Source organism: Syngnathus leptorhynchus, chromosome 18 (genome assembly GCF_054491065.1).
Source record: "Syngnathus leptorhynchus isolate UIUO chromosome 18, UIUO_Slep, whole genome shotgun sequence".
NCBI lineage: Eukaryota > Metazoa > Chordata > Actinopteri > Syngnathiformes > Syngnathidae > Syngnathus > Syngnathus leptorhynchus.
The window spans coordinates 5867774-5892369 of NC_141212.1; the positions used below are offsets into that span (position 1 = coordinate 5867774).

The 24596-nt window shown below is 39.3% G+C and overlaps 3 protein-coding genes and 1 pseudogene across 4 annotated transcripts; 1 reads left to right on the plus strand and 3 right to left on the minus strand.

The window, feature by feature from the left end:
• Nucleotides 1-894: 894 nt before the first annotated feature.
• LOC147042613 (breast cancer metastasis-suppressor 1-like protein-A) lies at nt 895-5420 on the minus strand. The gene is made up of 10 exons (XM_085938125.1): nt 5141-5420; nt 4889-4979; nt 4584-4711; nt 4053-4132; nt 3836-3932; nt 3095-3184; nt 2953-3017; nt 2848-2887; nt 2631-2751; nt 895-2433 (listed from the first exon to the last, which is right to left on the minus strand). Exons 1-10 carry the CDS (start codon nt 5274-5276, stop codon nt 2316-2318), a joined length of 966 nt encoding a protein of 321 aa, XP_085794251.1. The 5' UTR covers nt 5277-5420; the 3' UTR covers nt 895-2315.
• Nucleotides 5421-7952: 2532 nt separating this feature from the next.
• On the plus strand, nt 7953-10133 carry LOC147042614 (NF-kappa-B inhibitor alpha-like). Its single transcript, XM_085937571.1, has 6 exons — nt 7953-8269; nt 8726-8831; nt 8911-9118; nt 9214-9302; nt 9392-9652; nt 9741-10133. Exons 1-6 carry the CDS (start codon nt 8049-8051, stop codon nt 9768-9770), a joined length of 915 nt encoding a protein of 304 aa, XP_085793697.1. The 5' UTR covers nt 7953-8048; the 3' UTR covers nt 9771-10133.
• A 1326-nt stretch (nt 10134-11459) lies between these two features.
• On the minus strand, nt 11460-14256 carry LOC147042615 (proteasome subunit alpha type-6). Its single transcript, XM_085937572.1, has 7 exons — nt 14076-14256; nt 13300-13394; nt 13127-13208; nt 12890-13045; nt 12187-12365; nt 11986-12080; nt 11460-11665 (listed from the first exon to the last, which is right to left on the minus strand). The coding sequence occupies exons 1-7, from the start codon at nt 14149-14151 to the stop codon at nt 11608-11610; spliced, it is 741 nt and encodes a 246-aa protein (XP_085793698.1). The 5' UTR covers nt 14152-14256; the 3' UTR covers nt 11460-11607.
• A 7705-nt stretch (nt 14257-21961) lies between these two features.
• LOC147042616 (protein FAM177A1-like) lies at nt 21962-24297 on the minus strand (annotated as a pseudogene). Its single transcript, XR_015068959.1, has 5 exons — nt 24127-24297; nt 23768-23983; nt 22930-22996; nt 22762-22859; nt 21962-22684 (listed from the first exon to the last, which is right to left on the minus strand). The product of XR_015068959.1 is annotated as a protein FAM177A1-like (transcript).
• Nucleotides 24298-24596: the final 299 nt, after the last annotated feature.

The following is a 24596-nucleotide window of genomic DNA, read 5'->3' on the forward strand; positions in this document are numbered from 1 at the left end:
CCTTTTTAAACCACTAGATGTCGCCATTTAGCCACTATATACTGTAAACCCTCGTGAGGCTCAATCGTAGGGATAATGAACAGTATAACTAGCTACCTATCTAGAATTCAACTGGAATATATTGAAATAACATCAAAATAAAAATATCAACCACGATGTTCTTCACATACATGGTTTTTCTTTGATCATAACTTTATAAAGTTTGAGAGTGAAGATGGAGCAACAAGCAATGTCTAAATACTCTTATTAATTTATGTATTCAATCAGAACACTGACAGCACACACAGCTTGGTAACTTTTCAATTACACATAAGGCAGACCTCGTTAATGTCATGACACATTGATACAAAACATTCTGTAGATAACAAGACATTCATATGAGGATATGTTTTTCCTTCTTTTGCCCCCTTCCGTGTTCCTGCTTGCAGACAGTATAAAACCTTCTGATCTGGAGTTTGACCTTGTTGTTTCATCTGCTGAAGTGCATTGTGTACTAACTGCTGTAAAACAACCCAAGATCTTGCAAATAAGGAACCAACTATTACTCCACAGCTTTGTTTTCCTTGCTCAACGACGGACATGTTGAACAAAAGGCAACAAGAAAAGCATCAATCGAAGAAAACATTTAAAATAAAAATAAAAAAAACTTTTGAGCTTTTATTAGTACTTTATTTGACCATTAGCACGCTCTACTGCTCACAGTTACACGTGGGCATGTTTGTATGCTCTTTGGACATCGTTATCGATGAGTAATTACAGTATTCAAAATTATTCTGCAACATAATGCAAATGGTCTTTTAAGAATTAGTATTTCCAAGTATTATTTGCATTAATATGTAGATTGACTAGTGTAAGTATGACCTGGAGGTTGCTTCCAGAAACTCAATCTTCATCTGATGACAGCAACAAAATATTTAATCAGCTGTACACACACTGAATTACAATACAATTTCTTTCAATGTAGAATTTAGAAAAAAATTGATGAACAAAATAATCTATAATCCAAACAATGTTAAAACTTGAAAATAAATGATTGTAACATTGAGACTTCTATACATCGACCTTTTTTTTTTTTTTTTTTCTATTGCTTCTCATGGTGTGAGCTCTTTTTAACATTACATGAAAAGAAATATTTTTTGAACCATGTATGCATAAAGAAACAGCGTTCTAAGTACAAAACAAGATTAAAAATCATCTTTGTGGATTTGGGGGGAAAAGACAATGATGTCCGCCCTGAGACTGGAAGGTTGTGGGTTCAAACCCCGGCCGGGTCATACCAAAGACTTTAAAAATGGAACCCATTGCCTCCCTGCTTGGCACTCAGCATTTAAGGGTTGGAATTGGGGGGTTAGATCACCAAAAATGATTCCCGAGCGCGGCGCCGCTGCTGCTCACTGCTCCCCTCTCCCCCAGGGGATGGATCAAAATCACATGGGGATGGGTTAAATGCAGAGGACAGAGCCCTTTGAGACTGCTTGTGATTTAGGGCTATATAAACTTGACTTGATTGATTGATTGATTGATTTCAGTCTTTGTTAAACAGGCATTTGAAAATAAACGGCACAACTTATTAAATGTAGCCTGCCCAGTTTAAGCCTCGATGTGGCCTTAAGTTTTCAACCCTGGTAACCATTGGGTTTATGAACAGAGCATCACAGTGATGTAACCTCAAAACACAGTCTTCTATGTACAACAAACCTTTTTTTTTTTTTTTTTAACCACTTGCTATGCTCAGTGCCATAATTCAGTGCTGCAAAGACAACAAAAAGATATTTGCAACAGCGGCTCCCCGGAAAACAAAACATTCTGTTCCTCACAACTGCTTCCCACTTGTGCAATTTCTGTCCACATGCCAAACATGCGCTCAAAGCGTGCATTTTATCTTCAAAAAGATTCAACAGGCTCGAATCGACATCCCATGGCTGCAGCAGGACCTCTAACGGACCCATTTGGACCCTCTTCCAGTCCTTTAAGAGTTGTTGCTACAGCCCACAAGCAAGGCTCGTTGTGTAATTGTGAACGTTGTCTTCCAGCCGAGGCTTTGTCTCATCTCACAAAGGCACGCGAGCGAACTCCATGCGTCACAGTTAAAGACTGCTGCGCTTTACCTGCCTTTGTTTTGTAGCAGTGCTTTGCCTCGTTCCCCTTTTTTGGACATTGGCACACATTTAGAGAGCTCATTGGATTGGTATAACCTTGCCTCTTTCACGAAACATAAACAGAGGGGAGAGCGAGGTGAGTTGTGAACGCATTTTAAGGACATATGCGACAGCATAAGCGGACGTGGACATCTCGGAACGGGGTTTGGGTTGTTTTCACGAGTGTTTGATGGTGTATTTGCCTTTCTGCAACTGGGAGATGTACAGCTTGGATTTGGTGCCGTCCAGTCGTTTGAACCACACCTCGTCATTGTTGATGGTGGTAATGATAGCGCTGCGTGGGGAAAGAAAACGGCATTCGAGAAAATAGTACTGCTATGAAACATCGATGAACAATTCGAAAGCTTTTAAGGGGTGTGGTAATTATTCACAAGTCTCAGTCTGAACACCAAGCAGCCCCTCCCTTTTTCTATATTGCATAAGCCAAAGTGTTGAGAAATTCACAAAGAGGCCAAACTTGCACACACAAACCTGGTGGGAACTTCATCTTTCCTGTTGATACAGATGGCCTGCCCCCTGCAGTACCACTGGCTGTCATAGAAAAGTCGGCCATCTTCGGATTGTGCAACATGCTGGTGTCGTTCGGTCTTGCCTAGTCAAATTTGGACGAGGAGAGAGAGAGAGAGATAATGGGAAACATGAATAAAATGAGGACTTAGCAAAACAAATAGTCTTGTGCAGTACTAACCTTCGGCCTTCCCCCTATGCGGCCCGAGAGACGCCATGGCCTGAGAACAAACGACACATCACGTATCTCGATAGTCACTTCAGAGTCACTTTTCAAATGATTTACCTTTCTTATTGCGGTCCAGTCTTCCAGAATATCCAGATCTTGCAGCATGTAAACAATATAAGGCCGTGGAAAAGCTGTTAAAGAAATGCGAGGCTACATAGCAGAAAAGGAGGTCGAGTGGTGAGATAATGGAAAAGGATATCAGAAACAACAACAGGCTTCTTCTTCTTGATGGGGCAGAATGGGTCTTTCTTCTTGTTTTTCCGGGAATGCAGGCCATCATTCCACAACTCTGGAAAATCCAAGAGGACGGATTAGAGCGGAGACTTTTTTTGGCACTATGAAGACAAAATATCTCTTTAACCAGTGAAATAAACTATCAGTGGTTGGAGTCTTCAGTTCCCACTTCAAATCAGAGCTTTGGAAATGTCCCAACGCTTCCAACTTTGTGGGTAAAGTTTGGGGGAAGGCCATTTCACGTTCACAAAACCAAAGTCTGTAAAGTTTGGACGAGTTTGGTGTGGAACAATGTCAAGAGACCTCAACCTCCACAACATCTTTGAGAACAGAGATTGTGAACCAGACCCCTCATGACCAACCACAAAAGAAAAGAAAAAAAATCACAAAATATTCTTATGCGGGAAGGAACAATATTTCCATACAAAAAAATAATTAGTTTTACTTGCACCCTGTGGTCATAAATCATTGTGTTCTGGATTGGTTTCGATCATATCTGGCAGGCAGAACGACTGTATATATGTAAATAATGGTAATTTGGAGTCCCATTCTGCTTCGCTGTATTTTGGGGCCCCACAGGGTTCCATCACAGGGCCACTGCTTTTTTCTTTCACTTTCATTCATCCTGGTGAAATGGCTACTACAATACTTAGTTGTTTTCATACAATGTATATAGAATTGCACATTTCTATGGCCGTCTTTGTACCTGAGGTGATGTCAATACTATGTCTATCTTCCTCCAATCGTCTTATCTTCTCCTCCAGCTCGCTCTGCACTGTGTCAAACAGCAGCAGCTTTTCACTCTGGGGAAACACGTGTTAACACATACAAAGTATTCATCTGTTTCCACAGACACTGCACTTCATCCCGGATTACAAAATGACATAAATTGCCTCATTTTTGTAAACTTGTTTTTTTCTTACCTCCCAATGCTGGCAGGCTGCCTGGATCTCACAGTCGTACTTGTTCTTCACCGATTCCAAGCACAGTTCTTTATAGATCCCTGCACCAAATTAAATGTTATGAATCAGATGGATATATTAACGTGCAAAGAAATACAGTACTTCTGAGAAAAAGAAGTAGAACACATACTGTTGGTAGAAATGAAATGGTTTCAGAATTCCTTCTTAGGTTATGTAATAACAATATTGTACTGATTTAAAAACAAAAGAACCACATTCACTAAAGCTCAAATGTGCAATTTAATAGAATACAATCAAATACAAATGTTCAACCCAGACTACATCTGCATTTACAAAGATGTTCGTGTTCAGTTCCGACTGAGTATGAGTCTGGCAGTATTTGTTGTACCAACATCTTGAGTAATTGGTATAAACGAGGATGGGTAAAAGGTAATGTGTCATCGACACATTACTTATTTCTCATTTTATCTTGGAAAAATGAATTGCTCACTCCTACTCTAAAAACTTCAGTGCATGTCAATAACGTCATACCTGCCACTTTGGTTCTGATCTGCATGTTCTCTTGCAGGTTGGCTAAAGGTTCCAGATATTCCTGTGCACATCCTGCCATCACTTCCTGCAACTTGACATCCACCTGGCTCAGACGTTCCTTATACAATCTAGAGAAAATTTGAAAGAAAAGCAGCAGGAAATGTTATGTTCAAATAATGGTTGTCGGACGTGTAGTGGAGTTAATAATGTGTGCACAGTGCAAAAAAAACGTGTAATGATGTGGTATTAACCACATTTGATTGAGTCCTCAACTCATTCCTGACATTGAGAGAGAAGAGACTTACTGCTCCTTCAAGTCTGTGAACTGTTTCTCCAGAGTGGTCATCTCGTCCAGGCACTCCATCCTCCTCCTCTCACAGTCTTCATCATCCATCTCTGGTCACATGCGAAGACATGATTTTGGACATGGGTGTTAGTTCTTATAATAAGGATTGAAACAGATTTTGAACTCAAGGGCTAAATGCTACATTAATGACTAAATGAGGATGGTATTGAGGGAATTTATCAGTAGGATCATTTTAGGCCTATTCTCCTACCCGAGCTGTCTCCATCTTCAGACACCGACGTGCTAACCGTGTCCTCCTCGTCAGTGCTGCTACCGTCTTGCTCCGGAAAATCCACCTCCATTTCCTCGTGGTTACTTTCTTTCTTTTCCCGGGAGTGAACCGGCATTACGACTTACAATGGATTTATTTTAACGCCGTTGCAAATCTTCTTGTGAGTTCCAACACCAGTGAGAAGCGATGTTGTAGCTCAGTTCGCTAACCGGTTAGCGACACAGCATCGAGACAGCTGGGAACGCAAACATGGCTCCCATTGACCAATGAGAAGAGTTTTTACTCAAACTGTCCAATCAAATGTTGGTAATGCGGAAATAGCAGCAACAAGGTGTCATCTGGGATTTGTAGTTTTACATACTGTTGCGGTTGTGAGAACACACATCGATTTTTGTTTGACTAAGTTGATTAACATTCTAATGTGTGCACAGCATATCTTCATTTTGCATTTAAATAATTCTGTAAAGCCCAAGCAAGTTATGGACGCAATTTGAAGAAAAATTTTAAGAAAATAAAAAGAAGAAAATATTACATACAGAAACCACATTTGTGCAAGCATTTACGTCAATATGCGTACGCTAAAAAAACATGGCCTTTAAGCCCAATGACATCAAGACAAATAATAAGCAACCACTGTTGATATGGCAAAATAATTTAGTCATTTGATTGTGGTTTGTCACACTACCCCACAATTTCCGTGTTGTGTCTGCCAATGTGATCCATTTTCATTGGCTGAAGGTCAGGGAAACTTTGCTGTCTGATATGTGTAGGACTCTAATGCGCAAGCAGAAAGTCTGATCTTTCACAATCCTAAATTTGTCTCAAACAAGTAAAGTTGGGCGGACAACCATGAAAATAATCTCAGATGATGGATTAAAATAGTATCCAGGACAGTAGCACAAACATAACAGTCACACAGACTGGCTCGGAAAAAAGTCTAGCACTCATAAATTCCAATAATGACAATGAAATTGGAGAATGGAGGGAGAGAGCGGGGCCAGCTTGTAAAAACAAATGAGCAAAAATTGATAATAATAATAATAATGATAATAATAATGTTGTTTTCTAACTTAAAACTTAGTAGTGTTACCACCAAATAGGAAATATGAACCCTCATTCATGTATGAGAGAAAAAATATGTCAAAGGTTAGTTGTTAGCAAAGGTTTCATGATGTGTACATGAGGTGATATCAGGCGTAAAGACGGTTGTGATGCCCAGACATGTGGGGGATTTGCTGACGCACAATGTATTTCAATTGAAACTCAGCGTCAGTGTCCATGGCAACCAGGCGTAAACACACAGCAAAAGTACTTGCTTGCATTGGCTGTGCAACAACTTTAAACCTCCAAAGATATGAATGGAAATTCCGGCATTTCATGTTTCGTGTCAATAGCAGTTCTGGTTGTAATGTTTTATTGGGGTTAAATGAGCTCAAGTGACAGGGGACAGGATGTTCTCAGTTCATTTGTTACAACAATTGGCAAAGATTGAAGATTGCTTGGAATGCTAAAGGAGGAGATTGCGTGCATGATTCGGAGTGGCATTTCCCTGATGTGACTCACACTCAAACATACTGGGTGTGCTTGGATACTGCTGCTATGTTAGCAAAGGTAAATCCCCAGTAACAACAAAGCAGTTGTCTAGAGACAGGTAGAGCAACTCTAGCGCATACTGGGATCCATCAAATTTCCAGTTTAGATGCTTTGTGTAACAAAGTAACAATACAAAGAAAAATTCCAGGGCAAATTGTGTAAAATGCATGAATTAGCCTACACAAAATTCAAAAATTAAAAAGCTGCAGTGCATGTTAACATTTACAAATGAAGGCAAGTCCCAGACATCCTCTTGTGGCAAATGTTGGTTTCACAAGAGTTGCACTGTACAAACTTGAGAAATTTCCACCCACCTTTGCATACACTGTGCAGACGGGGGGGTTTGAAAGGCTAATTTGTTAATGGTTTAGAATTGTATATTTGAAATTAAAAGGCAGATATTAAATAAAGAGAACATTTAACAATTCATGCTTGAAGTAATTAATTTATAAAGTACATTAGCACATTGTATCTATCTAGAACAGGAGCTTTTTCTGCACACCTCATACAGTACCAAAATATTAAATATAACTTTTTAATTTAATCTTATTTTATTTTGCACGTTTTACACAAATAGATCCTGCAACCATAATACTACTGTGATCATTGTTCCCCAAAAAAATGAAGATGAAAGACGTCAGTATCTATTGGAACAAAACATCCAGAACATTTTAATATTTGATGCAGAGGAACATAGAAGCTTACTTTTCATATTTCATAAAAATCTGTCAGTAAAATACAACTTATTACTATTAATGCCAAAGCACACAAACTGGCAAAAAACGTGTGAGTGCATTTAATTGGGAAATATAAGTTTTAAAATATATATACACCCACTTTATAACTTTTAAAATATTGGCAAATAATAACCCCAAAGTCACGCAATGCAAATAATACAGAGAGGTGAAAAAAAGCCCCAATTTACCCAAGCTAAAGGGAATTCTTGAAGAGCCTAAAAAGAAATTGTCCCCATCTCATTCATGACCACCATTCACAATCAAACATCCCCTTAGATCGATTGAACATCCTGTCGGTGTCTAATAGGAAACTACAAGTTTTCATTTTGACTTTAGGCTTGAGGATGAGGAGGAGGAGGGGGGGGGGGGATTTTTTTCTCACAAAAGCACAGCCCTGTCTGTGTGATTTCCCTGCCTTAGATAAGTCAATTGGAAATCCCCACAGAGGCTCCACCCAGCCAGGCTCACAAAAACCCAGTGCGCTCGCTCTCTTGAAGCCACTCTTCTTTCGGACTTTTTTGGACTGTACGCGATTTACTTGTCTCGTGACAGCCATCATGGACGTCCACGGAGTATCTCACAGCGATCGTATGGATTATAACGACCTCGACCATAAACATGAGAAAATCTTGCCGTGCCAAGACGAGCGCTTGGACAGCGGCCTGGAATCGTTAAAGGAGGACGAGTTGGTGAACGACTTGGAGAATTTAGGCGTGAGCGATGAGCTCGTTCACGACTATGAGCCTTGGAGAGGAATTGTGACCGAAGACGGGGACACGTAAGTGAACTTTTTATTTTTATTTTTTATTCATAGTTTCGTGGATGCGTTTGCAAACGCGAGTCTTGCATAAAGCGATACAATCGTGCAATTTAAAAAAAAAACAACAACAACTGCATTCCCAGTTGATCGAACAATGCAACAATAATATGCATGAAAACTTGCACGAATTATAAGAGTAAAGTGTTTACGTGTGCTTTACTTTTGGCCGAGTGCGCAATCTGGGCGGTGCTTAAATTGAGCTCTGCGGGCTCAGGAAAGTCCCTGGCCGGGTGCCAGTAACTGATAAAGCATTAGATGTGTCAAGCCACAACTGGTGGAAACAACCCGACAAAAGTCCACTCTTGCGAAACGTCCCTATTGCACAGCCCTTCTTCCTTATAATTTTACCAGAGCTAATATTTCCTCTGAGCATCCCGATAACTCAAGCGCTCCTTTTTTTTTTTTTCCTGACAGGCTTCTCCATTTGGCCATCATTCACGAAGCTGCTGATCGAGCTCAACAGATGATCAAACTGTCCCACAATCATCCCTTCCTAAATACACAGAATGACCAAAGACAGGTACTAGTTATTAAATCTCTGAAATCAACACTTTTATGGTTGAAGTCAATGTAATAACACAAGAAATGGTTCTCGGCAGACGGCGTTGCATCTAGCAGTGATCACGGAACAACCTCAGTTGGTGGAAAAGCTCCTAAAAGCGGGATGCGATCCCCGATTGGCTGATGACTGGGGCAACACGGCGTTGCACATAGCCTGCAAGAGAGGTTCCCTCGCCTGCTTCGGTGTCATCACCCAGACGAGCCAACGCCACACCGGCTCGATGATCTCCTTCCCGAACTATAGTGGTAAATTCAGAATCCCACCAAAGCAAAATATCCAAGGTTATTTTTTTGTGTCACGCTGGGTTGTAAACAGATTTTTTTTTGTTTTTGCCTCCTAGGACAAAACTGTCTTCACATCGCGTCGATTCACGGCTACATTTCATTAGTGGAGAATCTAGTTGGGCTGGGCGCAGACATAAACGCACAGGTTGGTGTCATTTAAATTGGAATTCAATTTATAGTCGCCAAGCCGGTTTGGAACAATTTAGTTATGTAACTGTTGATTTGATTTTATAGGAACAATGCAGCGGTAGGACAGCACTCCATCTCGCTGTGGATGTGCAGAACCCAGCACTGGTCCGTCGTCTCCTTGACCTCGGCGCCGATGTTAATTGCCTGAATTATGGCGGTTTCACACCCTACCACCTAACCTACGGGAGGCAAAACGACGACATACGTCGTCAATTGTACGAGAAGACGGCACAGGAGCTGAGGGCCTTGCCCGATAGCGAATCAGACGAAAGCGATATGGAAGATCTGGAGTTGACTGAGGAAGTGGTCAGTTTCCAAAAACAAATCTGCTCGCACAGAAAGCATTTTTTATGTTGGAGTGAAGGTTGTAAATTTGGACTTTTTTTTTTTGCAGCTTTATGATGACATCACATTTGGGAAATAAAGTCCAATGAATTCCCGCCACTGGTGGTGTCAAAAGAGCTGCTGCCGGGTCATCGAACCACGGCCCAAAGAAAGGACGACAGTGCTGGCCCCGGGATCACAAGAAGGAAGACAGTATCCGCTCTGGTCCAGTTCGATCCAGAAAACTCGACGCCAAGAACACACAGCGAGATAGATGTCCATGTGACCCCCACCCCCCCCTTTGCAATACTGTATGAGGACATAATGATGTGAATATACCAGACTGGTCATTTGTAGTAAATTGTAAATACAGAGATATTATTTTTGTACCTGTAAATATGTTCTGAAATGAAACACCCATTGAAATAATATGGAAAATAAAAAGAACGTTATGAAGAAATGAATTACAGATTCCTTCTGTGTGAGGCTTTTTTTTTTTTTTACACTTGAACACGACCACACTTAGTCACGACACATAAACTGACAGGGCTGAGAGTTACGAGGTACAGTTTGAAATTCAGACACACACAGACCAAAAAATGATCCCAACCAGCCCGGTGAAACAAGTCTGGGATTTCCTTGAATGGGGCGAGGTCACAGTACGTGACTCACACTGTAAAAAAAAAAAAAAAATCCCATGGCGGCACACTTAGAACATAATGTGCTGAATACTGAATCGATAGCGCAACACAAGGAACTGAAGGCCTTTTTTTATTTTTTTGCTGCTTTGTGTTGCTTAGTCACAGTGAGCAGGAAGCTTTTCTGGAAAGTACAGTCCATCCCAATCCTAGTCATCAAGATTTTTTTTTTTTTAGAATGACCTTGATCAACCGGTACAACTACGAAACCTGCCGTTACTCAAGATCCCCGAACGATTAGCATGTAATTGTCCCTTGGGCTGTAAACATTAGGACGCTATATACAGACGCCGGGGGACTTGACGGGTTTTTCCAAGGACTCATCTGCTTCCTTTTAAAAGCACATTTCATTCCACATGACAGGGGAGCTCTGAAAAATGATTCCTTGATTTAGGAAAACATGACATCTGAGAGAGGATTTATAGTTTTGATTTGTGATTCACAGATAGGAGGGGCAGATGACAATTAGATGACTGATAGAAACTGGACTGACTGAATGTGATGATGTCATTTTGATTAAGAGTGAATGATGACAGCTCACATGGTTGTTTTCCCAAAATACATGATTGCAACAATGTAGCAAATTTCCACAAGCAAAGCAAAAAAAAAATCTGCTAAAATAGAATTTTTTCTTTTATAATAAATTCTGTGGTAGTTCTGAGGACCTTTTTTTTTGTCTAGCATAATAAATCAGTGATCACTAATGAACCATTTTTAAAATCTCTCAGGCTTGTGCACAATGACAAAATAAGGTCAAATCCGTATGTAACCCGAAAAAGAAAAGAAAAAAAAATCCCAAAAACGATTCAAAGTACACTTTAGTGAGTCATGTGATTCTGGTGCTTTTCAAGTTCTACAACAGGAAGTGGAGTTGTCAGCCGCTTGTTTTCCCCATATACAATCGTCTACCGCTTCTAAATTTGACACACGAAAGCAGTTCTAATGAAAACGGATGCAGTCACATGAGCATCTCTTTCGAAAACTTCGTGTTTAAACAAATTGCATGAAGATAAAAACAAATGGACATGAGCATCTCTTGAGAAAACTTAGTATTTAAACAAAATGCATGAAGATAAAAACAAATGCAAAAGTTTTTTTTTACTCCAAAAAGTTTTTTTTTTATTGTTGAATGTATCAGAAGGGGGGAAATGTACAGAAAACCAATAGAACGCCAGTCTTTATGTAAGAACTGCATCATGCTCTAATTAAATTCAAACAGGGGTCATTTTGTTTTCTTGCTCAGTCTCGCTCGGCCAAGGCCATCAGGTGAGTATCTACTTCGGCCTCTGTCAAAATCCTGGAAAGAAAATAATAGACTGAGCTATTTTTTTTGTTCCTGTAATTTTTTGCAGAAATGACTTTTGAGTTTTGGATAAAATGGCCTTAAATTCATTGTCATGGCACTCGAGTTTCACCTTGAGGAAATAGTTTTCTTCTATCATGTCACTCTTACATATAAAATGCCACTCATGTCAAAGGGATTAAATCACAAACAATTAGCTTTCTTTATTACCCAACCCTCACCATCTAAAAAATTCTCATTAACAAGGAATGATGCCTTGGAAAAATGTCTTTCCTTTTTTGGTTATTTCTTTGTTAACTTATTGAGCCACTTACCTGAATTTGTGATCTTGCGTTGTGACCACGCCCACCTCAAGCTCAGAGGGCTTGAAGTCAATGGAGAGCACAGTTGACAGACAGGAAATTGCCGTCTAGAACAGTGAGAAAAAAAAAAAAAGCATGAGGGGGATTTTTCTTTAATAATTCCCAATAATTTATAGGATAACATAAATGGTGGAAAGACTTTGCATTCTTTACCTCGATAGTTTGCTCAAAGGTCCAATCCAATTTCTTTTTCACCTTCTTCTCCAGGAAGCTGGTGGCTTCCGTCTGCTTCACCCCAGCCGCAGTGGCTTTGAAGCCACAATAGTAGCCAGCTGGGTCACATTTGTAGACCTGTGGACCGCATTCCGCGTCTACACCGATCACAATCATACCTGCGGGTACAACATGACGACGACGCTTTTGACTTTGGAGTATTTAGCGACGAGCTCTAGGAAGGGAGCCCAAGGGGATCTTCTACAATAAACTGGATCAATTACAAGCCCACTCTTTGTTGTGATGGGGTGGGCTTTGTGCACTCAAGCCTTCTGGTGTGTAAAACTGAACCGCTTTCTTGAAACCTTAAACTAAATTAAAAAAAACAAACAAACAAAAAATTTACATTGCATCAAAGGTAACTAAAGCCATTAAGTAATTATAATAATTGTGATTACTTAATTATATAATTTACTTCTGTTATACACCAGTTAATGAGGAAGTCACAACATAGAAGTGCAACCTTTGCTGAAAAGACACGTCTGTTGTTCACGGGTAATGTCAAGTTTCTCCTTTGTTTAATTTATTGGCAAGTTATCGCTGGGAAGCTGGTTAAGTGGATGACACACCCAATGATGTTCAAAGGCACAGCATCTATTAGGGTGCAGCAAACTATTTGATTTTCTGACTCATTTATACTTACAGCAGCCCAGTGGTCGCATCTCAGCATTCTGCGTGTAGACTTGAGAGATGTCTGCAATTCTTTTACAAAGCATGTCCACTGGGATCTCATAGCCGTACTTGTACTGCCAGTTGGCTGCCTCGTAGCGGGCGCGCTGGACTTGGGACTTGCTGTCAGCTATTCAGGAGGGAGGGGTGGAGTTGGGGTAAATAAGGTGAAATGTGTTGTTGATCGTTTTGGTGTTTTCTCATTAATTACCTGTCATTCCGGACATTACACACCCAATGTTATCTGTTATTCTGAAAAGGTGGGTCACTGTGGCCGAATCCAGAAGCTTGTCCTGTTTATGGAGGAAAAAAAAGTGTTGTTATTGATGATCTATAGAACTTTGTTAACATCCAAGTGAGGCGAATGAATTGATACACACTTACCGGTACTTTTTTCTGTGTGACAACAATGGCACAGTCCTTCCCACGGACGGCGACAGATGTGAGTCCACCTTGATTGATAGCCTTGAATGCATATTCTGCAAGTGAGAAACAGGATGATGGTAATGTTATGTTTGAGAGACAGTTGTTTTGTAAGGGTATGTGTGAATAGCAGGGCAAAAGTCGACTGTGACAAATTTTTAATTACATAAGGAGAGTACTGTAATTATTTTTGCCTTTAAGGATTATCTTTGTGATATGAATCAGCAGCGATGAACAAATTTAGGGCAGGGCTCTAGTATAGTACAAAACTTCTTACGGCATAGAAGACAAAAATTACATTACATGCATTCACAACTGCTATACTTTCACTTTCAATTTTCTTCAGATTAGAAAAGCTTTGCCATTCACCCCAAAGCTACACCAATCAATACAAATTTTGTTAATTTAATAATGGTAGCAAAAATGTTTAATAGTAGCCCTCTGTTACAGCAAAACCACAACAACAATGAAGTAGTCAGTGATGCTTAACATGCTAATGTTAGCTAGTTGCTAAACTGCTGGTTCACGCTGATCGATTTAAGAATATTTACGTTGCTAAAACATATCCCCGGCAACACAAACGAACTACATATGGACTAATATAATAAATTTTGTTTTTTATTAATTGCAATAATGCCTTATTTGCAAGCTATTAGAGGAGCTAACCAAACCATGACAGCGCATTTAGCTTACTGGCTAACACGCCGGCTATCGTTTAAAATAATACACATACTGACCGACTTGATAAAGCCTTCCTTCAGGAGAGAAGATGGTAATGTGGCGATCAAACCCTGCACTTGAGCCTCGGGACATTTTCCAAGGTAAACTTGGCCGAGGTGTTCGTCCTAAAAAATATATGCAAGCGGCTAAAACGGTGTTTCAACCCGGAAGTTATGCGGCTGCTGAAAGTACATCCGCTGTGAAAGGTTACCGCCATTTCCATGGAAACCATGAGCTCTGCGTGGAAGTAAATAAGGATAACAGTATTATGATGTATTAAAATAAAAAGTATGTCGTAAATTGTATTTTAATGCTAACTATGTATAACAGAGAAAAAACATTATCCAATATAAAAAAATAATTCTGACATTTAAACATAACCCAAGTTTGTGTTTGTTTGTAATGAAGTTTAATTGACCTAAATTGTGGGTTTCTCACAAACTTCATTTACACATAACAAATAAAATAGATAATAAATCTACATATTCCAGGGGGGTGTTTTACTTCCTTTTTATTAATTACAGAGACCTTTTTTCCACAAGTATGCAAATTATTATCTATTACATAACTTTTGATCGGGAATGTATGGCATAAACACAGAACTATTAACAGTTTATCCATGATTACAGTGAAAAGAGATTTTCTTTTTTTAGTTCCATCATTCAACCATGCATATAAAGACATGTTCAGATTTTCAAGAATGTATTTTATTTCTACTCATGAATGGAATTTCATGACCTAAACAGTGAACCCCCTCCGCCCATGCTTTCTGCCACTATGTTGACTCTTTACTTTCCACACATGGTATTGCTTTACCCTCCTCTACTTCTGACCTTACTCTCCGAAAGCATCTCTCATTCATGTTTATGAAGTGTTTCCACTTTGTGTGTGAAAGACCCCCCACCCCCGAGTCATGTTGTCTGGCACTCAGTTTCGCTGTCACAGGTACAATCCAGGCACAGTATCTTAAATGTTACAGCATATTTTCTTCCATTACTGTATTTCCATACTATAAGTGCTTTCACTTAACTGTTAAAAGCTTCAAATAATTCTGATGCAAATGAATACCAGAAAGTAAAGTTTTACTTTAGGCACATTTTTTTGTTTTCAGCTTTTCAGAGCCACGCAAACTACACAGTAAGAAAGACTGTAAAGAAAAATAGAAGACTGGAAACAATATGCTATGCTTGCTTCCATTACCTTTGACACAAATACAAAGGAACAGCAAGCTTTCTTTTTTTTTTTAACTGAGCTCGTGGTCTGTCATGTTGCAAGCACACATATGGCTGCAATGTCACTTCATGGTGTGTTGCAATGAGTTGTTGTTCTCCTCCTGACATAAACAGGCTCGTGAAGATCTATCTATAAGATAGATAAAATCAATAATAGATAAGATCAAATATTTTACACATTGCAATCTGTAGTAGAAATATGACAATTATGCAGTACTTACTGTTTTTTCATTTAGTTTTATCCATTTGTGGCCATAATATTATGACTACTGTGACAAGTTCCGACCTATATATTCAGATTGTGACCCCGGTGTACTTTTTTTTTAAACCATCATGCAAAATTCACATAAGCCAAACGCTTGAGAGACATTACTGAAATTAGGCATTTAGAATCTGCCAAAGTTTCAATATTATCCAGAAAATGCACATTTGTTTGTTGTTTTGTATTTGTACAAATGATAACGTGTGTGTGTGTGTGTGTGTGTGTGTGTGTGTGTGTGTGTGTGTGTGTGTGTGTGTGTGTGTGTGTGTGTGGAGGGGGAATAATATGCATCCTTTATGTAATATTAAAGCTTCAAAAACAAATTAAAACGTTCATCAAGACTCTTTAAGTGTATGTGAGCAAATCCTTTTTTTTGTTTCAAACCAAAATGCTTCAGTTGGCAAGACTTGTGTCACTTTTGCCTTTGCAAAAGATATAAACCAAAACATTTCATTCAAAAGAATTTCCTCCATAAAATGGAGCATTTAAACTTTGGCAGTGTGACATAAACTGGAGAGTCAAACACATGCACTAGAAACAAACAGCAGCCATTATGACTGAAGTTTCACAAAATGCCACTCATGCCTTCAGAGGTGTGACCTAATTGTCACACAAACAGTCCAAGTTATCTGTTTGTTTTGATTTGCCAGAATTTAAATCTGTCAACTCTTTTTATTTCATTTTCATTTCAAAATAGATGAAAAAAATGATTCATCAACAAAGGGCATAACTATTTATCTCTTATTGTCTTTTCAAACTTCAAGTCTATTCAACATAAATTAAACTGGTGAGCTTAGTAAGCATGACCTCATTTTACGTTATCTCATTGTGGTACATGAGATGACTAAAACATGTGGTCGACTAATGCAAGTCTTTTAATAGCAGTCTTCAAATCACAAAGGTCAGCTTTGACATTCAATTATTTTCACCAAAAAGTTTCTGAATTGTTTTCCCCCCCCCCAAAAAATATATTGTCTGGAAATTTTCCTCCTCGCATAGATGGGAATTTTCAACCAAAAAAGCCCTTGAGACTCTTTTGATTAAAAGGCGTGAAAAAAAACTTGCCTTGATTTAATCATCTGTCCTTGGTTCTCCTATCCAAGGTCTAACCAGCACGCCGCTACAATTCCCCGAAAGGGAACTTCGAGGCTTCAAAAACTTTATCCGAGATCATAATTATAGGAGTCAGTATTTCCTGGTATAACCAAATAGAAAAGTCTGTAATCCAATGGCTTTAAAAGAGAAGAAATATTGTAGCCATGCTAACTGTGACAGATCAACTGTACTTACATGTGCATGTAATAAATAATCAAAGTGATGCATCAAACCAACATGATATAGTGTATCCCGAAAAGCACAATGATTCCACTGTATGACTAAATACAAGGCAAGCATGAATGGTGACTGCAATGAGACATGCTTGTGGTACACGATGGCGACCGAAAGCTCCGCGAAACAGAATGACTCATGTTTGACACACTACTGTACGCTTATAAAAATCCCCCCCCCCTCCATTCTCCGTCAAACACTTTTGCATTCATTAATCGCATGTTCGCACTGTCCCCGGATGGAATGTTTTTTTCTCATGGATCGTGTTTGTTATGTCAATGCAAAGGATAATAAATAACGACTTTGAGTGGTGATGTCATTGCAGAGAATGTTAGGGGAATTTGGAGTGACAAAACTTCTCAAGAATTCAACAGCTGATAAAGTTTTGGAACATTTGTTTTCTGGAAGGACTATAATTTGATTTAAGGATTTAAAAGCAGTTAATGGGTGGGATTTTACTTTGTGTTAACACCTAAATTCCCTCGTTATTTCTACTTGTTCCTTCACGCTTCCCATGTTTCCAAAGTACTGTCAGGAAAGTTAATCTTACTTCCAATATCCGCAGGCAGGGGAGATTTATTGCTAGCTTGAGGGTACTTAAGACTTTGAAAAAGGCTTCATGGCTGTATATGTGACTTTCATTTCAGCAACGAGACGTTCTGAAAAACACAGGAATGTCCTCATGCTGCTCGGGCGGAATTTTTGTTGGGAATTTCCCGCTATTGTGTGTGTGTGCACGTTTGTGCACTTCTCGCCTGTGTGCAGCGCCTGAACGACTACAAACAAATCTGACCGACTTGCATGGGTGACTTGTTTTGTAAAGGTGAACAACAAGCAATCCAGGTGACACCCAGCAACACCCATGCTAACCTTGTTTTGTCCTTGTCCTTGATTACAATATTTGGCTTAGTGTATTTTTCAAGTCAGATTTATAGAAGAAACACACAAAAAAGGGAAATTCTGACTTGATGCATTGCAATTAAAAGTACATTTGAACACAAAAGTATATTTTGTGCATTAGCATATAAATAAACTCAAACATTTTGAAGAAGCCTTTAGAGAAAGAATAGAATAGAGTCCAGACCTTGGCTGAAATATATTCACTGAAAACTAACCTCATATTTATTTATTTATTTATTTATTTATTTATTTATTTATTTATTTATTTATATTTATATTTATATTTATATTTATATTTATATTTATATTTATTTTTATTTTTATTTTTATTTTTATTTTTATTTTTATTTTTTATTTTTATTTTTATTTTTTATTTTATTTATTTATTTATTCATGCAGGATTTGACATGACATAAGGAAAAAGTATAAAATATGATATGCAAATTCCAATGTGGCGCAAAGAATACTGCTTTAGAGATAAAATGTACTTTAAATAAAATCAACTAAGACGAATCAGCTACAATTAAAGCTATGCATAATGTATAGATTAGATACTGCTACTGATTATATTGAACAGCTATTGCCCAATGTTAGTTGGACGTCATTTCTAACAATATGCATTTGGTGATACATCAAATTTGTTTACTTCTTTGAAACAGCATCACTCTAACGGGAACAAAAAATTGCACGGTCCAAAATTCTCTCGACAGCAATAACAAAAGTGTTTTATAACGTGATCCAGCCGCACCACGGTCGTAGTCACTCGGCCTTCAAACCAAGCGACATAATTTTTCGGGATACCCTAATCACTCTTCTTTCTTTGTGCTTTGCACTTGTTGGAGGTAAAGTTGGAAACCAACTTAAAGAATGTAACCTCCAAAATCCTGCCATTTTGCACGTCAGTTCTGCAAGATTGGTGGACTACCACTGACCTCCAGTAGCACAGCTACTTGGAAGCTGTGAGTAAAAATCCCCCAAAATTTCCCTCAGCACAAATCTCTCCCTACTGCTGCCAAGATAATGGTCTTTTCAGGCTTCCTATTATTCGCACTCTGTTGCGGATCCACTGCAGCTGACTGTCGGGTCGGACCGCCTGACTGGCTTGTGCGCAGTGGCGGCCATGTGTGTTCCTAAATTGCTTTTCCAGGGTAGAGCACAGGGCAGTGTGACATCGAGAAGGCCCGGTGGAGAGACAGCGATGGAAAGGTGGTGGTGGTGGTGGGGGGGGGTTCCTCGGGATGCTTTCGCCAGATGTGCACAGTAGCGGTTGGCCAGGCGCACATCTGCAAACGTTTGAACATAGGGGAATTCCTCTCTCACTGTTTCTCTTTGTTAGACTAGATCCTCAGCGGCGCAGGGACAATGAGCTGCTCGGCTGCCTCCCTCTACTCGTCCTTTCAAATTTCCCCCTTTGTGTCACGAGCTGTTTCCCCATACGGACAAACAGGCTGGTCTAGTTAGCAAGCTTGAGCAGCATCTGATTTTGTTTTGAAGAAATTCAAAGGGAAGATAAAACCATCCCCCTGTTATTAATCACTACTCTGAACCGGTCGGTCACAGCCAATCAGAGGATTTAATGATGACTTATTTTTCCATGCAAATGTCCCATGCAAAATACTTTGACCAAAAGAGTGATGGTGGCTAAGAAAGGTTTAAAAAAAAACAGCAATGCATTGTAAAAGGCACTTAGTGAGTTAACTTGAGTGAAACAGCGAAAAATATTGATTGTTTTGCTTCTCTGTGGGGTGGGCAAAGAAGAACAAAAGCAGGGGGTTTCCTTTCCTGCAGGAAGTTGGGAGATTTCCTCATTGTAAAATTCCAAGATTTGGGAGAATGAGCCACATTTAGAAGATATGGTTTGGAAAATAGTGCTTCAATTTGTTCTTCTAAAGTGTTAATTGTAGGCCTCTGCGAATTGTAAGGACAAAATAATAAAATTATGATATTCAGTAACTGTAATTATTGTGATAAATATAAAGACATAATTGTAATTTGGATTAAGAATAGTGGTTACTTTAACGTACTGGGCAACATAAAAAAAACATCAAAACATTTCAGGGTACTCCCAAAAAACAATTATGAAGTTTTTGTGATGTCACAGCCTGGCTAAAATCTAAAAGTATTTTTCAGATTAAAAATTGTTGGAAATATGCATTATATATGGAAATTTCCCAAAATACACCTTTACATTGTGCGCCTTATAGTCCGAAAAATACGGTCAATATATTTTCATATCTATATAAAACATTCTAAATTTTACATTCAATGGCTGAAAATACACAACAGAGACCAGATCGGTGGCATCAAAGCAAATAAATTCACAATAAAATTCCCCTTTTTAAATAATTTATCTCAATGATGAATCAGTCAGGAGTGAGAATTGTGTTCTTTTTGTAACCAACAGCCAACAATAAGCTGCTTTGACCCTTGGGTGGGATATGACACATTTCCTTTTTCCTTGTTCACACCTCTTGCTTTTCATGTCAGAGGCGGGCAGCTATTTATGGAGGAAAGTACCCAAAGTATCCACACCTCAATATGAATTATCATACATGCAACATGATTGTGAAGGGGATGTTTTGACACTGTTACATAAATTAATCTGGGGGCAAAAAAAGGAAGCAGGCCTCCCTTTACCCTACAAATCACAACAGGGTCTGACCAGCCATTTTTGTTATTGTGGGCAGCTCATTGTGTGTAGAAGCGACGAATGACTCTCCACTTGCAAGTGTTTAAAAAGGGCATACTGTCTCTTGTTGTGGTTCTTGCAAAAATAAGTTAGAGTCAGAACATCTCTAACAGAAGCCATCTTGCATGTTTACTTAGTGCTTGCTGGTACTGCAACTTCCAATGAAATTCTCCAAAACGTGCATGTTAGAATTCTTCAAGTCAATTATTCATGTGTAAAGTGTGAATGTTTATCGAGTTGTGCATAAGCACTCTTGTGTTTTTAGTGCCCACAGAGGATGCAAAGGACTAAGGGGGTGATAACAGGAGATCAGGCAGTGTTGGAAATCCCCTTCGCTCAGCAGATCTGCCTCATGTTGGGCCCCACAGAGGCCCACATGAAAGGAACTGCTGCTGTCCGTATGTATTCTCTTCTTTTAGACATTCTTTATGGCTCATTTTCCTTTTGTCTACCACTCCCCCAACCCGTGTTGCTATTTTCATTCAGGTATGTGCCACATATACCACAAAGGAGGGAGGGAGGATGATTGGCTACAGTGTGTACAGCAATGTGGTGGATTTCTTTTTTTCATGTTGAGAGCAAAAATGAGCATTGCCAGCTTCAGATACGTACGTGAATTGTTTGGGGGGTTCATGTTGTTTAGTTCATGGAACAACTGATAAGACCATTTTTTTGTGTGGGTTAAAATAATTTGGAAAGCAAAACGTCTTTTTAAGGTAGTCCTGCCTGTATCTATCTTAGAATCTAAATCTTATATATTCTCTGGGAGATCAATACTGTACCCTAATCTTCTGTGGGAGTTCCAAAATTCAGAACATTTACAAAAGATGGTGGCATGCAGTTTTGAAAAAAAAAAAAAAACAATAAAAAAAAATTCCCTGCAAGTTTTGATACGGATCAAAAGCACTGTGGCAGATTGTCAGACTGAAGGAATGTTGTGGAGATAGAAAAGGTAGGGTATGCAAATTTTGTTGTGCAGATAGAAAAGGTAGGGTATGCAAATTTTGGAAAGTTGGGTGTCGGCATGTATGTCAGTCCTCCCATTTGCTGCTGGAAGCCCACAAAAATGCCATGTATGCTCAATCTGACAACTGGTGGCCACCATATGCAAATACTAACTAGGCGGGATTACTAATAGAAACAATAAGGTCGTTTGGAACTGTACAAGCAGGCACGCAAGAATATCCATGTATTTTGCACAACTGTGCCCTCTAGCGGACATATTTAGTAATCCCAGCCATTGGCGAGGTCACGTTGGATAATTACGAAATCCTCCATGAAGTGACCTCAGAATGACGACGCTATACGGAGAACAGTGGGGGGCTGTCTTGAGAAAACAAGACAGAGGTTTCTTTGTTTCCATACACATTCATTTTTTACCCAAAATGTGTCAGCATTATTCATGATGACATCATTCATCAAGCAATAGAAAATAACTTCCATAGACTTATGAAAGTCAAACTCCAAACACTTTATTTCAATGTTCTGAAAATAATATAAAATAAAGTCTTAGATTAGTAAAACATAGGTCTGAAAAAAAAAGAACAGACCAATAAAATCTTAAACTTTTTATGGTATTTTGATCATTGGTATAAATAACATTATTTTGAAGTCATCGGTTTTGTTTTTAGAGCATGACTATAAAATTTTAAATAAATTCAAATGTTCAAGCCACAAATGCATAAATTTGGCACAATTATCAATATGTGTGAGCACTTCTTCATCACTAATGTATCGTTATTTATTACCACATCATTAAAATCTTTTCACGCCCTAAAAAAAGGGTCCCAATTAAAAAGACAATTCAAGCAAACATCGGTTACCACAAAATGTAAAAATCATTTCACACAATCATAGCCTGAAGACCGACATCTCCAGAAAAGGCACAATAACAAGAATGGCAAGTTGAGAAAAATGAATATTGTTAGTCCTTTTTGAATGCAGCATTTCACGATAAACGTTTCAATGAATGTATGTGTGGACAAATAAATAAAGAACAAACGAGTGATAACAGTTCTGTAACGAGACAAAAATGCAGTAGTTTAAAAAAAAAATTAGTGAGTTAGGTTGCTGTGGCAACAGCAGGGACTACCATGCTTCCTGATTTTCATTTTGGATCTTGTAGGTCACATTAGGTGGTGTGGCAGGAAGCTCTGTCCTGGTGATGGAATGTTCCGCCTCTTCTGACAGTCGGCTTTCCTCCTTCTCCTCCCTCTGCCCAACGGGGACACAAGAGACCATTAAATCATGATAAAGTGCTTGGACAACTAGATGCCCTTGGAAAAACGAACCTCTTTCTTTATTTTGTAGTATTCATCAATGGCGAACTGATATTTGGCTGATGTTATCCCGAAGAAGGAGGCCATCTTCTCCCCTAGGTAATCGCATGCTGGAAGACAGCAGTGTGAAAATTATGATTCAAAATGCACTTAAATTCAGTCAAAATATGAAAAACAAACCTGATATGGTTGTTGTTGCAGCTTTCCACATGTGAAACCAGAAATATGGACCCCAAGTCATCTTTGACTGCAATGCAATGACATATACAGTATATAAGTGAAAATATATAATAACTAATCAATCAAAAAGATAATATTTCCCGTGTTATTTTGTTTGTTTACATGACATTACATTTAAGGGCCTGTTATTAATATTGTTTCCATGGAAACAATTTTGCATTGTTGCAACAGTGTTGCATTGTTGCCTCACTAGTGGAACTTGGATACTTTTTTATTTCCTTGGAAGAGTCATCAGGGGGCGGCTCGGTGGTGCACTGGCTAGCACGTCCGCCTCACAGTTAGGAGGGTGCGGGTTCGATTCCACCTCCCGCCCTCCCTGTGTGGAGTTTGCATGTTCTCCCCGTGTCCGCATGGGTTTTCTCCGAGCACTCCGGTTTCCTCCCACATCCCAAAAACATGCTTGGTAGGGCGATTGAAGACTCTAAATTGGTATGAGTGCGAGTGCGGATGGTTGTTCGTCTCTGTGTGCCTTGCGATTGGCTGGCAACCGGTTCAGGGTGTCCCCCGCCTACTGCCCGATGAAGACTAGGATAGGCTACAGCACGCCCGCGACCCTGTGGGGACTATGTGGTTAAGAAAATGGATGGATGGATGGATGGATGAATGGAGTCATCAGGTACCTCAGGAGGTCAGTGCCCCCCTCCATTGGACACTGGTAAATGCTTGTCAATCACTTCGCTTGATAATTAGATGCTGCCCCCTCCCCCCACGCAGTAATAACAGATACACCTTCCAAACTACAGTATATACAGTAAATCTGTATTTCGTGCTTGCTCACCCTTTCCGCATCAACCGAGTTGAGCAGGTCCTTTCTCTCTTGGACCTTCACTTCCTCCTCCTCCTCCTCATCGGTACTATACTCCTCCATCGTTTCCCCATTGGAGAAATGGATGATCCTTCGTGGGGTCTTCTCCCTGCGGCACTCTCTTTGCACATCGCCCAGCTTCACGCTTTCAGAATCCTTGATTAGTTTTGGGCTCGGAATCTGAGAAGACTTGGTGAACATGAATTGAATACATTTACATCACTATGTGACGCGGACACGCACAATAAGTGACAAGCACCGGCTGTCACGTGACTGCAAAACACAACACGAGAAGAATAAGAAATGCGGAAATGAAGAACATGCTCACAAACCGGTTCCACGTCCACACTTTGCTCCATGGAAACGTTGATGTTCGTCAAATACAAAGGTACATCGCCCATTGTGAGGATGCTAAACGACGTCTCTCCTCCACCCGCAGGACCGGAAGTGCCGCTCGTGACGTACGTAACATCCACTTGCACTCGTCTCGGAATATCCAAAAATTCAACTTTAAAATTTGTTAAGACTTTGCCTCTTGGAGTCTAGTAATCAGCATCTTGTTAAACAATTTACAATTGGCTATTTAACACAGATGACGCACATCTGTACTACAACACAACAGCCTCAATATTAATACTAATTGAAAGTCATTCATATGCACGTTATGATGTTTCGCAATTGATGTGTGACGTCACAACAATCTCTAGCCTGAGAATTACGTTTTATAAAAAAGTATTTAATTTCAATTTGAAGAGTTTACTGCGCATACAACACAACTTTAATGTAAAAATAATAACGTAAG

Bases quoted from the DNA above. Each gene is read 5' to 3' on its own strand.
- LOC147042614 (XM_085937571.1), top strand. From the start codon at position 8,049: ATGGACGTCCACGGAGTATCTCACAGCGATCGTATGGATTATAACGAC. The intron at 8,270-8,725 runs GTAAGTGAACTT...TTTTCCTGACAG, and splicing joins GTGACCGAAGACGGGGACAC to GCTTCTCCATTTGGCCATCA. The intron at 9,119-9,213 runs GTAAATTCAGAA...TTTGCCTCCTAG, and splicing joins CTCCTTCCCGAACTATAGTG to GACAAAACTGTCTTCACATC.
- LOC147042613 (XM_085938125.1), bottom strand. From the start codon at position 5,276: ATGCCGGTTCACTCCCGGGAAAAGAAAGAAAGTAACCACGAGGAAATG. The intron at 3,018-3,094 runs ATATCCTTTTCC...CAGCTTTTCCAC, and splicing joins GAAGCCTGTTGTTGTTTCTG to GGCCTTATATTGTTTACATG. The intron at 2,434-2,630 runs GTTTGTGTGTGC...TTCCCCACGCAG, and splicing joins AAAGATGAAGTTCCCACCAG to CGCTATCATTACCACCATCA.
- LOC147042615 (XM_085937572.1), bottom strand. From the start codon at position 14,151: ATGTCCCGAGGCTCAAGTGCAGGGTTTGATCGCCACATTACCATCTTC. The intron at 13,395-14,075 runs GTCAGTATGTGT...TCTCACTTGCAG, and splicing joins AGGAAGGCTTTATCAAGTCG to AATATGCATTCAAGGCTATC. The intron at 13,046-13,126 runs GTAATTAATGAG...CCTCCTGAATAG, and splicing joins TGTAATGTCCGGAATGACAG to CTGACAGCAAGTCCCAAGTC.